Source organism: Rhipicephalus sanguineus, chromosome 10 (assembly GCF_013339695.2).
Source record: "Rhipicephalus sanguineus isolate Rsan-2018 chromosome 10, BIME_Rsan_1.4, whole genome shotgun sequence".
Classification (NCBI taxonomy): domain Eukaryota; kingdom Metazoa; phylum Arthropoda; class Arachnida; order Ixodida; family Ixodidae; genus Rhipicephalus; species Rhipicephalus sanguineus.
This window is the reverse complement of record NC_051185.1, coordinates 83513637-83530680: the sequence shown is the minus strand read 5'-3', so window position 1 is coordinate 83530680 and position 17044 is coordinate 83513637. Positions and strand designations below refer to the sequence as shown.

The 17044-nt window shown below is 47.9% G+C and overlaps 1 protein-coding gene across 1 annotated transcript in view; it reads right to left on the bottom strand.

Moving 5' to 3' along the window:
- Positions 1 to 608: 608 nt before the first annotated feature.
- The window catches only part of LOC119406551 (ATP-binding cassette sub-family C member 4), a 79961-nt gene continuing 63525 nt past the window's right edge, over positions 609 to 17044 (bottom strand). Inside the window, exons 24-26 of the mRNA XM_049420133.1 lie at positions 4820 to 5045; positions 2399 to 2465; positions 609 to 837 (exon numbers count right to left, since the gene is read on the bottom strand). Coding sequence (XP_049276090.1) covers positions 609 to 837; positions 2399 to 2465; positions 4820 to 5045 — 522 coding nt within the window. The remainder of the gene's footprint in view (positions 838 to 2398; positions 2466 to 4819; positions 5046 to 17044) is intronic.

Here is a 17044-nt window from a genome sequence, read left to right as displayed (position 1 = left end):
AAAAGGAGGCGCGTACGTCAAAGAGAAAGTAGAGGCGGAAAATAAATGGAAGGAAGCCCTTGTCAAAACGTTAAAAATGAAATTATGTGGTACTGCGTGCCGAAACCAGTCCGCCTCGGTGGTAGATTGGTTGTGGTGCTCGGCTGCTGACCCGAAGGTCGCGGGTTCGATCCCGGCCGCGGCGGTCTCATTTCAATGGAAACGAAATCCTAGAGGCCCGTGTGCTGCTCGAAGTCAGTGCACGCTAAAGAACACCAGAAGGTCGAAATTTCCGGAGCCCTCCACTACGGCGTGTCTCAAATCACAACATGATTTTGACACGTAAAACCCTAGATATTATATTACGTGCCAAAACCACGATACAATTATGAGGCATGCGGTACTAGCGGTCTCTGGATTAATCTTGGTCACTTGGCATGATCCTTTAGTGTGCTCCTAAAACTAAGTACACGGATGCTATTGCTTTCTGCACCCATGGAAATACGCCCGCTGTGGCCGGGATTAGAATCCGTGGCTTCGAGCTCATCAAGGCAACGCCTTAGCCGCTAAAGCGGTTGGCGGAATATTGGCTCTAGCGCGATTCCTTCTTTGATTGTTTACGAGGGGCTTCAGGTGAAGATAAGCGTGAGCTGCACCTGCACGTGGGTACAATAGGCAAAAGTTGCGGTGCGGAGGAGGGTAACGCCTGCGGCGTTGCACTCACGCCTGGGTACGACGGCCGTGACGATGATCAGCATGGCGATCAACACGAGGAACAGCGTACCGCACACAATGAGTATGGTGAGGAGGTTGTCTGTGCTGAACGAGGCCTTGCGTCTTGCCGGAACTGTGATTATGCTGCGATAGAAGAACATGACAGCCTTCAAGACACAGCCTTCGGTGTTTATAGACATTTCTATCTGTTCTCACGGGATAAGTTGTTTCGTATAGGCTGAGATTACAACGCAAAAATAAAAGCGAGCAAGAGAACTAGGCCTGTTGTCTTTACGCATGTGACCAAAACGAGCCATGAAGCAGGCTTCAAACGTCGCGAATACGCGCAAAAACTCAATATGTGTCGTGAACATGCCACGAAACAGCGGCATGTAAAGCCCTCGTATATGTACCTATTTTATATTCAAAGTGACGTCTTTAGTGCACGAGACATACAGCGACGGCGAGACTTCATCCACCAACACACTGTCACAATAAACTAAGGTGTGAACGATTCCGAAACTATGCACCTCTGTGCCGTTCAGTTTCCAGGTTCGCCTGCAGCTTTAACACTGGCGTAATTCAGATTCCAATGCGTGTAGCTGGGAGTTGGGTATACACCGCGTTTAAAAACTGCCCAGGGAAAGATTACACGCTGGTTTTCTTTGACGATGTGTGAAAAGCATTCAGCCCAGATATTTCATGTTCGTGTTTCACTTTATGCTGATCCACAAAAGACAAGAGTTCAGGGGAGGATGGAGGCTTAAAGAAATGAGAGATCGTTCAACAGAAGGTGTCTCTGGAGCCAACGTCTAGACAAGTGGACAAGACACTTATGGGAACTAATGCGCACTAAAGACAGGGGCACAAGAAGGAACAAGATGGACAGACGAAGCGCAAGATGAATCGCCAACAAGCCCAAGTCGAAACCCTTTTGAAGGACAAGGCACATTCAAGTCTACTGGTTCAAGCACTGGCTCCAGCGATATTCCGTGTTCAACGATATCTCATCCCTTTATGATCACGGTAGACGTTTGCAGACGTCATTCTGTGCCTAAAGACGGCACTTAATAAAGGGAAGAGCGGTACCATGTTCCGGTATGAGTAGGATAGACACCGCTCTTTGCCTGATTTGGGAACGCTTTCAGGTATGTGTGCAGGCATCGAAACAAGTCCGCGCTCACATCTCCGATGGTAACGTATACGCGAAAATGTGTATGTTAATGTTTTCCAATTCATCAGATAGATAGATAGATAGATAGATAGATAGATAGACAGACAGACAGACAGACAGACAGACAGACAGACAGACAGACAGACAGACAGATAGATAGATAGATAGATAGATAGATAGATAGATAGATAGATAGATAGATAGATAGATAGATAGATAGATAGATAGATAGATAGATAGATAGACAGACAGACAGACAGACAGACAGACAGACAGACAGACAGACAGACAGACAGACAGACAGACAGACAGACAGACAGACAGACAGACAGACAGACAGACAGACAGACAGACAGACAGATAGATAGATAGATAGATAGATAGATAGATAGATAGATAGATAGATAGATAGATAGATAGATAGATAGATAGATAGATAGATAGATAGATAGATAGATAGATAGATAGATAGATAGATAGATAGATAGATAGATAGATAGCATATACATTTGAAAGACGAAATGAACTTACTACCGTCTGGGGGTTCGTGGCGACGGCATCCCGTACATGTAGTTGGCGTATCCCGGATCGTACATGGCTGCAAAATATAAGGGACAGTTTTTGGCAAAGCGCTACCTTGCTCGCCGTTATCGCTGCCATACCAGCCAGGTGTACGCGCGCCACTAGTATTCGCATTCATCGGAAATCTGCGAAAATTGCATAGCTACGAGGAGGGGTGACATCACTTCGCTCTCAGCACTTACAAATACAGCGACTACCCCTCATATAATTCATAAATAGCACACTTGCTGACAGGAAGAAGAGGGGCATTGTCACCTCTGCCCCCTCTATATGTAACTTTTGCCGCTGTTCATGCATGGCCAACATGGAGCGCCTCACTTTACACTGTCCTTCCCTACATCTACATCGAAGGAACAACGCTATTTTTCTACATCCCGATTTGGACGCGGTACAAAAGGACATGCTCGAGCACCCCGATGGGCTGGTCACATTAGCCCGTTTCGGAGTTACTAGCGGCTTGGTACGCCTGATTTAGTGTATGCCTGTCACCTCTACCCCTTCCGCAATCTTCTCGTCAGTGACCTTTGGTCCTCCCTTTCGCTAATATAAGAATTGTGGCGTTTTTTTTTTCTAAAAGAGCCAAATCCAGAAACCGAAACTGGACTAAGTTTCATGGGAACGTAAAGCACACCTAAGTGTCTTTCACATTTAGGACTTTTGTCGTCAAAATGGGGCAATTCTTGATTGTAACGTGGACTTACAAAAGTACTTTCGAATCAAAAATGAGCAAATGCTGTAACTGTTTGAATCAAACAGCCGGATCCATTAAACCAGCGCTGCGTCAGTAATCGTGACCAAAACAACCAATAAGGCCATATCGAATCTGTTTCATTTGTGACCTAGTCGCTTTGTTAATGTGCTTTCCCCCCACAATTGCTTTTTTTCTTGGGCAAGTTGGTACTTATACCGAAGGACATAATATTATAGAGCAAAACTCGAAGTGAAAGAGTAAGAGGCCGACTTTTCAATTTTTTTCTGCGTCTTAGAGTTCAATGAAATATTTGTGGCGCAACTGACACAAGGAAGAAAAAAACGAGGGACAGGATGGGGCGCCAGACTTTCGATTAGTTTAATTACCGCACAGCACACAAATATATTGTCACGTGGTCGTGACGTCGTCGAAGGCAGCAGTCAGCACGTCAGAGATGAAACTCTTTATTTCGTCGAACTTGTGGCCGGGAAACTGAGAGACAAACTACAGCAACGCACTGATAGCGGCGAACAGAGCGTCGACCGTCAATCAAATGACAAGCGGTCAAGCGCGTCGGCTTTTATACAGGCGCTATCGAACTTTCCAGCGATATCGCTGGTGGCGGCGGTATCTCTCGACAAAGCTGGAACATTCCCGTGCGGCGCGCAATCTTAACAAAACGATCTACTACAATCGCGAAGCTTCTCGAACACTACTTCGCGGACAGCGTCGAGCGTTGATAACCGTCCTTGCTGGTCAAACCATCGAAATAAAACAAGAAGTGGGCGTGGCAATGTATATTTCCAGATATGCGCACAAACGTTACGCTCTGCTATTTCTTTTCGACTTTCGCGCTCCAGTATTATGTACTCCTTTCGCTCCAAGACGGTATATTTGAAGTGGAAAACAACGGAAATGGTGTTATTGGGAACCGATCTATTTGTTGTAGAAGAAGAAGTGATCCTAAACGGCGTGGCATAAAACCAGCTAAGAAGAAGCTAAAAAGAAGAAGAATAAGAAGAAGAACTGAAGGGTTTTGAAGGCCTTCGATGGATGCCAGGAACAAGAAAGCGCTGTCGACAGTCCAGGACAGCCTGTTACCAGGAAGGACCACTCGCTCTTCACGTCTGGTCACCGCCATTGCGCCCATGCAACAAAGGACGGCACCGACGAAAGCACAATATGGTGTTAATTTTGTCGCAAAATATTGCTATATCGTTAATTCGCTACCATTGAGACTACTTTTACGTAGTCAATTCAAGCTCAAATGAAATGTAGCAGCCTATAAGAGCCAAATCCAATTGTTACTCCTGAATACCGACGATAGTGAACTATATAAATTTTAGCCGCAATATAGGTTTGAAATATTTTGGTCACAGGAGCACACTGGCAAAAAATTGTTGGAGCAGGCCCGACCACATTGTCAGTACCAAACAACTGCGTTTTTCCCAGTTTCACATAATGTGGACTTGGCTCTTTTAGAAAAAAAAAGAAACAAACGCAGCAATTCTTCTATCTATCCCGCATGAAGTGAAAATGCAAGTGTGGCTTGTCCACCTGTGCGTGCTAAAACTGGCGGCTGAAGGCAACATCCGCTGAAGGCAACATCAGTTGGGCTGCAAGGCCCTTGAGAGTGTCAGTTCTTTATATATTTCTTTATGATATCTCTACACACTCACGTGTCATGGCGGGGTTGGAGGGAGTGGGCACTATCGGTTGGCCGTACGCATCGGTGGCGTACGGCTGCGGTCCGTACATGGCGGCCGGAGACGCCGCGTACGACGGGTCCACGTACTGCCCCGCAGCTGGCGGCGCCGCGTAGGTGCCCCCGGGCGAGTAGAAACCCTGCGCGTACGGGGGCTGCTGGCCGTACGCGTCCTGCTGGCCGTACTGCATGGGCACCGCCTGCGCAACAAATGCTCGAGTGATTATGCCATTACGTTGGTGCGAAGAGAAAGCTCGACGTTACTGTTGTCGCAAAAAGTTACTGCACCCGCCGCGGTGGTCTGCTGGTTATGGTCCTCGACTGCCGACCTGAATGTCGCGTGATCGAATCGCGGTCGCGGCAACCGCATTTCGATATAGATGAAATCCTAGAGGTCGGTGTACTTACATTTAGGTGCACGTTAAAGAACCCGGGTGGTCGAAACTTCCGGAGCCCTCCTCTACGACGTTCCTCATAATCATATCGTGGTTTTGGGACGCTAAAGCCGTAAAGGCTCCCACAGGCTGGACTCGGAGCACGACTCTCTGGGAATGTGTCCCACTACCGCGCTGCAATAACGTGCAGAACACGCGACCACCTGTGCAATGCTATCTCCCTTGCTGGCGTCCCTCTCGGAGACGCCGGATGCGTCCGAACAGCGGAGCGGCACCCTTCTCCTCCAAGCGTCTCAGTGCTTATAAAAGACCGGCGCATCTAACGTCGAGGGCTTCTTCGGCCACGTGCCTCGTTTGTGTTTCGTCCTCGTTACGTATTAAACGTTTTTCTTTTTCTTTTTTCGTTGGCTACCTTTTGCCTTGCCCCTGCCTGGATCTTCCCAGCCCAGTCCTTTGGCCCTCGTGTCATGCTACCCACGAGACCCTGGGGCCTCTCGTAACAGTGCGTACTGACTATTGTGGTGTTGTGGGCATCTCTATTTACCTGATTGCGGTGTAAAAACAGCTGCGTCAAATACAATATTTACCTCTGTCGCCGTCTTCGTCCTGTCGTTCGTTCCTGGTGTGTCGGCACGCGGAAGTTACTTCAGTCGTCACCAGACGTTGGGCGTCTTCCTGTGGCAGCGCTGTCGGCGACACGTCTATATGATGACAAACTTTCTTAGCTTTCGGGATCAGTAGGCAGAGCGGTGAATAAAGTTATTCTACAATGAGTGTAGTGTTTGTCGAGAAGCAATCCCCGACTTTCCGCAAAGCTCACTGGAAAGATCCACCAATGGCATTCTTGTCAGTGTTCCTGAGACCGGGCACACCCGCCTTGGTAGCTTAGTGAGGTGTCTCACTGCTAAGCTCGAGGGCTCGGGATCTTTCAATGGGGGCGAGAAAATAGAAGAATAACCGTGCACTTAAATTGGGCGCACGTTAAAGTGCCCCAGGCGGTCAACGTTAAACCGTTGGTCCCTCCACTACGGCATCTCTCATAATCATGTCGAGCTTTTGGCACGCAAAACCAGAGAAAGTATTTGAGCCCGCACACTGTGGAAAAGGAAGAAAAAATACCGCAGCGGCATAATAAGATCTGGGGTTTTATGTCCCGAAACCACGACATGATTATGAGAGATGCCGTAGTGGAGGGCTCCGGAAATGTTGATCATTTAGGGTCTTTAACGTGCACCGAAATATAAGCACACGGGCCTCCAGAATCCAGCCTCCATAGAAATGTGGCCGCCGCGGCCGGGATTCGACCTCGCACACTTTGCGTAAGCAGTCGATCACCACGACCGCTAGACCACCATGGCGGGACACTGCCGCGGTTCTCGCAGATCCCCGGTGCATTTGCTCTGTTAGCGCTGTGTGGTGTTCCTGCGTGCCATCTCGTGTCCGTGTTTCCTTTCGCGCTACACCAAAAGCCTTTCAAATGAGTAACCAATGAGCCCACGTTGCAAGCCTCATTTGCTGTGAACGCGGTGATATTTATCTCTTGATTTACGACGACACCAAAGGCACTTTACGATGCCAAGCATCGTCAGCAAGTCGGCCTGTGAAGCCTTGTGGAACAAGCGGGCGGCGGGCTGAACGGCACGCCCTCGCTCCGCTTCAGCGTGGAGCCAGCGATTCGAGACGACGCTGCCGACGCGTTTGAAGGTTTCGAGCAAGAGTAGAAGTTTGTTAGTCTTTGAAAAGGAAAAATGTCACTCACCATCGGAAACGCCGTCAGCTGCCGGCCGGCTCTGCCCCTGAACCGCGCGCTGCGCTTCGTCGTCTTCGGCAGCGAGACAACCACGATTGCTTGCTTGTTCGTCCCTAGGTTAATGGTGCTTACCCACTGCGGGGAATCGACCCAGAAGCGTGTGGCTAATGCAAAATGTAAAACGAAGAAAAGAAACTATAAAGAAAGAAATTCGAATTTTAAAGTAATTTGCTGTTTCTGGTTTATGTGTTTATGCATGATAACATGGGAAGGTATACGCTGCGTTAGAGCCGCTTATGTTTTTGTTGTTGCCTTGTCCAACAGAAGCGCGTTCGATGCTCTGACGATGATGCTCCTCCAACCCGGCAAAGTACTCACCATGATGAATAGGTGAGTAATTGGGTATTTTATTTCCACTGAATATTTTGACACATAACATAATGATCAAAACAACACCATAGGAAATACCTATACGGGAGAAATTATGAATGTTGCACATTAGGGCAGTCAGACCAGACGCATGGAGGTTCACTGTAAAAAAGGGTTTGGAATGCTTATTGCAGAATTTGCCACGAAGAGAATTTATGAGAAAAAAGTAATAAAAATTTGAACTACGCCGTATACACATTTTCTGATAGGAGCACCAACGTCATCGAACATGTCCACGTGACTGCAATCCAGGACATGAGCACCCAGAAGTACTCTTATTGAATTTACTCAACCCAAGTTTGATGAACGCCGCTTCACTAGGTTCCTTTTTACTATTAATATATACCCGTAACACTTGAAAAAAAATATGCTTTAGATTTCCTCACAGTCTTGGCGTAGTGGCGTTATCGCCGTGCGTGCCCGGTCTTATATGACTTTAGCAACGAAGTTATCATTACATAGAACTTTTAGTGAACACCACTGATCTTTCCAGGGAAACATTAGGTGTAGCAATTATGTCCATTTTGTTGTTGCATGAGTCAATAGATAGTGAATATATTGTAAATGTTCGATACCTAACCGCTGTGAGGTGGGCCTCTGCATGGAGCACAATATATTATGGATTTATTCAAAGAGGCCCGCTTCTGTGCATTTGTCACTTCCTATAACCACTGTAACTTGGTACCCATGATAGTTTAACTGCAAAGGAACTAATATAATGAAGTGCAAACGAAAACAATTATCTGTTTTAGAATCACTGCACTCAGCACATTCAAAAGGAGTTTACGCAGTGAAGTCATTATTATTAAAAGCTCCGGTTCAGAAAAAGGAGCGAAATTGAAAAGTCTCAAAGAGAAAGACCAGCCAAACGAAAACGATGTCACGGAACCGTCGGCCCCTATAACGTTCCTAGGCTGTATACGTAGGCAAATTAATCTTGCAGTTTGAATATTTGCGGGACTGAAATTTTGGATTTCGGGGCATTCCACGATCAATTACGATTTAAGTCATTTGATCGAATTCCATATTGGATGCGATCAATTCGTCGTTCTAAAGGCCTGTTTACGAAGACAAACTGTGGATGGCGAAACCGTGGTCAACGCATCAGAAAAACTTAGTTTTGTTCAGTAGTATAGGCATATTCACATCGTGTGAGCAGAAATTTATAAAATTTTGTAAAGGTTTGTACCATTAATATACGGAATCCGCAGGATAATGTTGATAGGCGCTCTTCCTGGTAAATAATATTATTTGCCGCAAAACTAAGGAGTTCGATACACTGCCGCCGAGCTCTACGCCCCGAAATGACCAACTACATAGTTTTAAAAGTTGCGTGCATGTAATCGGCTTTCCTCCCTTCAGACATTAAAATTTCTTACAAAATCTACTATAAAGAAACTCCGGTCACCGGACAAATAACTTCAAATAAAAGAAAACAAACGGGGCCAATTCAGGGGTAAAGCACAAGGGAATATTGGAAACCAATGTATTTCAGGAAGTAAAAGAATAACTCACGGAAGGCACAGTTGTTTAATCATTCACACTTTAGAACGGAATCTTGTTCTGGTCTTTCTTTTGTCTTCGAACATTCGCTTTTCTCTGATGCGATTGGCGAGAAGCCAGCTCTTCGACAGTGATAGCTGGCTACTCGCCAAGCACCGGGGCCCAAATTGGATGCTCGAAAACCTAACAAAGACCATACGTCAGGGGTCTCCAACACTCGGCCCGCGAACCTTTTGCTAGCGACCCACGGCCCGCATATGGCTGTCTTCGTCTCATATTGTTGCGAATATATTTATAACTTATTAACAGTGTAGGATGGTCCAGCAGTCAATATGGCGGTTGTTTGCTTGCTTGCTTGATCCTCTTCTACTGGCTCTTACCCACAAAGGGGGATTGGCCATGAAACCGGCGGTAAACATTACATGGAAATTTGGAATTTAGACAAAAGTAATTGAATGAATCGGACTACAAGCGAGTATTAAAAATAAAATAAGAATCTTTGGGTTATGTGCCAATAGAATGAGAAAAGAACTTTAATATCGAAAATAACCAATTAGAGAATGAATTATAAAATATCAAATTGCAATAGGAAATAACTTAATAAGGAACTCTTCTTGTGTCTCGAAGAAATTCGCAGACAGCTATGCAAACGTTACTGTTGCTGTGGCCCAGAGAAGACGCCCCAAGGGAAAGAATATTTGCAGAATCTAGAGGAATGTTCAAATTTCTCAATAAATATTCGAAATGTTTTTTCCTGTGACTGGAGAAACGACGGCAATGTATTAAAAAGTGATCAATGTTTTCAGGCTCTTGACATAAAAAGCAAAGAGGGGACGGAACCAGACCTACTTCCAGCACACCGACACGTCGTCTGCCTCTTCTTCGCACACCTCACCATAGTCATAGCTGCAACCCCGCTACATCGACCTCCGGCGGCGAAAGCGCCGACTCGGCGCCTGTTAGCAGGTGGTGGGCGAAAGGTACGGCTTCAGGCGAGCGACGTGGACGACGTTTGAAGACGTAGAGGGCGCCGTAGGGTCCAGAGGGGCGATGTCATAGGTAACCTCAGTCACCTGGCGTAGCACACGGTAGGGGCCGGAGTATTTGGGCCGAAGTTTTTCTGCCAGGCCAACATGCCGAGACGGAGACCACAGGAGAACGAGGTCACCCGGATTGAAGCGAACGTTCCGGTGGCAACTGTCGTATCTATGTTTCTGGCTGAGTTGCGAGTCCGAAAGGCGTCGATGGGCGATCTGACGGGCCTTTTCGGCTGTGCTGATAGCGTGGCGAGCATATTCGGTGGAGATGTGGTCAGGGATGGGTACGAGCGTGTCGAACGGCAAGGTCGGTTCTCTTCCATACAAAAGGTAAAAGGGAGAATATCCAGCAGTGTCGTGGCGCGAGCTGTTGTAAGCGAAAGTGACAAAGGGTAGAGCAATGTCCCAGTCGCGATGATCAGTCGAGACATACATGGCGAGCATGTCAGTGATCGTGCGATTCAAACGTTCTGCGAGTCCGTTCGTTTGGGGACGATAGGCCGTTGTAAGCTTGTGCTTGGTTGCACAAGAGCGAAGTAGGTCCTCGATTACCTTGAATAAAAAGTAGCGGCCTCGGTCTGTGATGAGTTGACGAGGAGCGCCGTGATGTAAGATGACGTCTTGTATCAAAAAGTCGGCGACGTCTGTAGCGCAGCTGCTCGGGGGAGTTCTCGTAATGGCAAAACGGGTAGAATAATCCGTAGCGACGGCGACCCATCTGTTACCGTTGTGAGAAAGTGGGAAAGGTCCCAGAAGGTCGAGGCCGACACGAAAAAAAGGCTCAGCAGGTATGTCTATGGGTTGAAGGAGCCCGGCGGGGTGTACAGCTGGCCTTTCCGGCGTTGGCACGACTCGCAAGAAGCGACATAACGATGTACGGAACGGTAGAGGCCGGGCCAGAAAAAGCGTCGGCGGACACGGTCGTACGTTCTGGCAACACCAAGGTGGCCGGCCGTTGGTACATCATGTAGTTTTCTGAAGTACGGTCGAGCGGAGATGAGTGGGTACTACAACTAGTAGTTCCTGTCCCACTGGGCGCATGTTCCGGCGGTATAAGATACCGTCTATGATGACGAACATGCGAAGCGAACTGTCCGTCGAGTCAGTATTCAGGCGGGTGATTAGATCTCGTAGGGACGCGTCACGCTGTTGCTCGTCACCGATGTTGCCGAAAGCAGAGAGCGAGGAGATACAGATGGACGTGTCATCCGTTACGTGGTCTGGATCGTCAACGGGGTACCGAGAAAGGCAGTCGGCGTCTTGATGTAGACGGCCGGACTTGTAGACCACTGTGTACGTGAATTCCTGGAGGCGCAGAGCCCAACGAGCTAGGCGCCCTGTTGGATCTTTGAGTGCTGAAAGCCAGCATAGAGCGCGGTGGTCTGTGGTAACGGTGAAAGGTCGACCATATAAATAGGGGCGGAATTTACCAACTGCCCATACAAGCGCCAGGCACTCGCGCTCAGTAATAGAGTAATTGCGTTCGGCAGGGGAGAGGAGCCGGCTGGCATACGCAAGAACTCTATCATGACCGGATTGACGCTGGGCTAACACAGCGCCAATGCCGTAACCACTAGCGTCTGTGCGGACCTCGGTTTGAGCAGACGGGTCGAAGTGGGCGAGGATCGGCGGTGTGGTGAGCAGCGTAATGAGGCGGGAAAAAGCACTGGCTTGGTCAGGACCCCACCAAAATGGCACATCTTTCTTGAGAAGATCAGTGAGGGGGCGGGCAATATCTGCGAAGCTTCTGACGAATCGTCGGAAATATGAGCATAGGCCCACAAAACTTCGAACGTCTTTGGCACAAGTTGGTACGGGAAAATCGAGGACAGCGCGAACTTTGTCGGGATCGGGTCGGATGCCAGATGAGTCATCGAGATGCCCGAGAATAGCAACTTGGCGATGGCCAAAGTGGCATTTCGATGAATTAAGTTGTAGCCCAGCCGCACGAAACACTGAAAGAATGGACGAAAGTCGGTTGAGGTGAGACTCAAAGGTGGGGGCAAATACAATGACGTCGTCCAAGTAACACAGGCAGATAGACCATTTAAAGCTGCGCAAAAGCGTGTTTATCATCCGCTCGAACGTGGCCGGCGCATTGCACAAGCCGAACGGCATGACTCTGAATTGGTAGAGACCGTCAGGCGTTACAAAGGCAGTCTTCTCACGGTCGAGGTCGTCTACGGCGATTTGCCAGTAACCAGAGCGTAGGTCTATCGAAGAAAAATAGGTAGCACCATGAAGGCAGTCCAGGGCATCATCGATGCGAGGAAGCGGGTAGACATCCTTTTTGGTGATCTTGTTTAAATGCCGATAATCCACGCAGAAACGCCAGGTGTTGTCTTTCTTTTTAACTAAGACTACAGGGGAAGCCCACGGACTCGAAGAAGGCTCAATAATGCCTTTTGTGAGCATCTTGTCGACCTCCTGTTGAATAATTTGGCGCCCTGATGGTGAAACTCGGTAAGCACGCCTGTGAATTGGAGCTGCATCACCGGTATCTATGCGGTGCTTGACTTGCGAGGTTTGACCTAAGGGCCTACCGTCGAAGTCAAATATGTCAGAGTAGATCATAAGGAGATCACTGAGGTCTTTAACTTGAGAGGGCAAAAGTTCTGAGGCAATCATCTTGGTGATGTTGTTGTGCAGTGTAGAAGAGATGACTGCGTCGACTCTATGCGGGTTCGGACAGACGACAACGGGCAGTTCAGGTGACACCGATGAGATCTGGCACTCGTGCGACGGTGACAGTAGCAAGAGCAATGCCTTGTGGTAGGACTTGAGGGCTGAATCCGAAGTTCAGAAGAGGAAGGCACGTCTTGTTCGCTGTAACAGTTACAACTGTGTACGGAGAGGAGACGCTGCGGGCCAGTAGAACACTGGCAGAAGGAGAAACCACGTAATCACCATCCGGTACATTGGGATAGGGTTCAACAGCGACGCAAGTTAGGGCTTGTGGTGGCAGACGAATAGCCTCAGCACACGAAAGTTTGGTCTGAACCTCCTCCGACACGTCGGCGGACGCAGGCAAGTCAAGTTGTACAACACCGGCCGAGCAGTCAATGACAGCAGAGTGGTCAGACAAGAAATCGAGTCCGAGGATGACATCATGTGGACAATGAGCGAGAACATGAAACAGAACGGACGTCTGGCGGTTGCAGAACCTCACACGTGCCGTGCACATTCCGAGTACAGCCGGAGTTCCTCCACTAGCGACACGTACAAATAGGGACTCGGGCGGCGTAAGGACCTTATTTAATCGTGCACGGAGATCAGAGCTCATAATAGAAATATGTGCGCCGGTATCAATGAGGGCAGTAACAGGTAGGCCATCACTTCCACAGCAAGCAGGTTCTGGTCCGTAGTGAGGGTCAGCAGAGGGTTTTCAGGTCGGGGGTCGAATGCAGCGTCACCTCCGGGAGCTGCTTTGCTCAGTTTTCTGAGTATGGGCGTCCAGTGGGGCGGGGCGACGAATGGCGACGGGGCTGAGGTGACCGGGAGCGACGATCGCTTGGGGACGGCGAACGGCTGGAGCGTCGGACCGATGTCGCAGGAGCCTCAGCGTATGGTCCACCGTCACGAGCGGGAAACTGCAGGGGCTGGTGGTTGTCGTCACGTCGATAGCCAGAAAACGAGCGAGATGGAAAGGTGCGAGAACGACAGTAGCGAGAAATATGTCCTACACCGTGGCAACGAAAGCAGATCGGCTTGTCGTCCTGCGTTCTCCACTGGGCAGGGTCACCATAGCGGCGAAACATTTCCGGTGCACGAGGAGGCGTTATGGAACTATATTTTTTTTTCTTAATAAGTTTGCTCATGAGCTACACATACATATATGGTCTCAAGCATTCTTTTCGTGCGATAATCCATGTGGTCACCATTCGCTGAAACATAACCGTGGAACAAAAACTCCACATTTCACAACCGGCGGCCAGATTTCAGTCATTCTGCAGATCAATATCGATGTTTCTCGAATACTGACTCCAGATCCCCTTGAGAAGTGATCCGTATGTGAGGGTCGCAAAGTGAAGCTCGCAAAGTCGGCTAAAAGGAATTAAGGCACGAAGCGCTGCATGTGTGTCTTCTTAGTGCCTTAATTCTTTTGTCCTTGGGTCGAGTTTCCGCTGCAACCAAGTGCCGTATATGAGATATGAGAAAGGCTTCCTTTCATTTCAAATGGCAACGTTAGTTGACATCTTGTTCAAGCGCCCCTCACTCCTTGCTTCATCCGTCTTCGCTGCATGGCCCTTGCGGGTCTATATTTATTGACTGCGGCCCGCTGGCTGAGCTGAGATTGAGACCTCTGCCATTCGTGTGCAAGATCCCCCCCCCCCCCTTGTGGCATGTGTTATCTGACTTGTGGCGCAGTCCTGCACGCTTCAGTGAATTCACCGCCTTCTTCTCTTCCCTCCTCTTTCTTTTTCATCTTTCTATTCCCCTTTCCTAATGCCCAGTGTAGGGTAGCCAACCGGAAGCTTTTTGGTTTAACCATCCTGCCTTGTGACTTTCTGTTTCCTTCCTGCCTGCTTTCGTGCATGTAGAGATTTTCTTTTCTTATTTCGGAAAATGTGCCTCAAGTCACACGAAGAATGAACGCAATTTGAGTAGCGAATTCTGAATGGGCTTCGTGCAAGAACTGCGGCAAGAACTCTGCAAACTTGTCCATCAGCCCAATGTTATAATTTGCAGGCAAGTTCAGTCCAGCCTTTCTCAAAACGTGTACACGGATAGACCGTCTTCTTGGAAATTCGCGCTTTTTTATCGTACGAGGACGGACTGAGTACACACACAAACACAGAGCGCAGACTGACAACTGTTTTATTTTCAAGGCATTTTCCTCACATATATACCCAAGTGAAAGCATCACAAAAACCCGAAGCAAGATAAAATATTCAAATGGGCATGCGCATGACATATGAGTTAGTTTGTTCCTATGAAGTGGATTTCTTTTGAAGAAAGATTAATGGATGGTGCGCTGATACATTCGTCGGCATGTGCCTGTGTCATCATGTAAGATTCGGTTATAACTCGTTCCATTTTATCGTGTACCTGCGACAAGATTGTGGTTTTCTCGAAAAGCGGCTCACATTTACACTGCGAAACATGTGTTGCTAGATTTCCCGGATGCGTGATTAGTTGACAGTTATTTCGATGTTCTCTTAATCTTGTATTTAAACACCTTTCCGTCTGTCCGACGTATCTCCTACCGCATGTCAAAGGAATGTTGTAAACTACTTCCTTATTGCAAATGTTGCTGCTCGAGCAATAGGAAGACTTGGGCCAGTCGGTCAAACCTTCTGATTAAAATACGCAGAATACGAGACAAAGGGGAGACTTTGCAGTAAAATGAGCAGAGTACGTAGAGTCAAGCACCACAACCACTTTGTTCCTTGCATAAATATTGTTGTGTATTCTGTCCCGTTGTCTTGCGGAAAGGTTTACGTGGGCCAGACGGGGCGCTGCCTTAATGCTCGCCTGCGTGAACACCAAAAACACTTTAAAGGGCACACAATGTTCGCACTTGTCTGCTCATTGCTCCACGTTCGCCTGCACCGCGTAGTCTGCTGCACATGCATCGTTTTACAGCGTAGCCGTAAATGACACAGTTCCTTGATTTTGCGGCGTCCGTCCGCCAACTGAAAAAGAACTCTCATGGCCTCCTCGGAGTGAGCGACGACGTCACATATGACGCATCACGTGACGTTGAGATCACCAAAATTTGTGACATCATCATGACGTCACTAGCCGCGCTGAGGCTGGATAGAGAGGGCACAGATGTGACGGCCTCGCGTGCTGCTGCCGGCCTGGGCTTCGGCACCCGCGTGCCACCTCAAATCCCATGTGAGCATCAAAGGCGAGGTCAGATATTCGAAACATGTGGTACAGAACGCCCGGTTGCCGCTCTGAACCCCTTTAAAACTGGTTGCGTTCAAAGATACGTTGCAATCTTCATCAACATTGGACCTGAAGAAACTAACACAGTCCCACGTCGTAGTTGATAAGGAGGACGGTTACGACGCAGAAGACGCAGTGCTTTAACAAAGATTTTTATTAATCATTATGTCCCTTACTCATCCCATTAACACGGTCATCTTCTGTATATGGCACGCTGTCCACGTGCCAACGATCAAGACACCGGCATTGGTGCGGTTTTATAGAACATGAAGCGTAGCTTTGCTTGGCAAAGCAGCACCATGCTATGATATATGTCGACGGCCCCACTGTACACGATTCGGGGGAGTTCCGGCAGACAGGCTAGACATTTTCACCGTCCACTTGGATCTTGCCTCTAGGATGGTGCTTTCCAAGCCTTGCCGGCACCGAGAGTGCCAATAACGGTCATTAAAATTAGTACCACGTTGTCAAGCGCATAAGTACACCAGGGGGGTGCATGTTCTAATATTAAGCCCGAATTAATTACGAATCGAATAGCGACAACATCAATCAGAGCACTTTCAGAAGAAAAAAACTGCCGTTTTTAAGGCTGCTTATAGAGCCATCTCGTTGTCATACGTTAGATAAAAACGTTGATAGGCTTCTGTCATAACGTTGCACGTCATTTAGTTTTGTCGAATTTTAGGCGGTTTGCTCGGTTATTAAGTTCGACGCTAGTAACCACAGAAAAAAAGTTAGGGCTGCGGGACCGGGCGTATGTGAAGTAAGAACAGGCAACACATATGAAACTGAAAAACTTGAGAATTCACCATTGTTGAGGAAAGGAAGGAATTAAGAGGCAAAGTATTTTTCAGATAAGCCTACTCTTGTAAAAAGGCAAAAGGCAAAAGCAAAGAGTTGTAAATGTGTGCAAACGGTCTATAGTAGCACGTCGTACTATGTCTCGAAGACAGTTAACTTTTTCTATAGCTATTTACTAATGTTCGAGCTTTGTATGCGCGCTCTAGGTAAAATATTATTGGCTACTGCCTCGTTATGCCAGTGGTGCATTGTGCTACATGAAAATAGTTTCTAAGAAACATTAGTCGAACTCCATCTTATATCGCTATCCAGATTAGCACTTAAGTGCTGCCTCGTTGTACTCATGCGTAAATACATTAAATATAGTATATTACTACGGCTACTTTAAA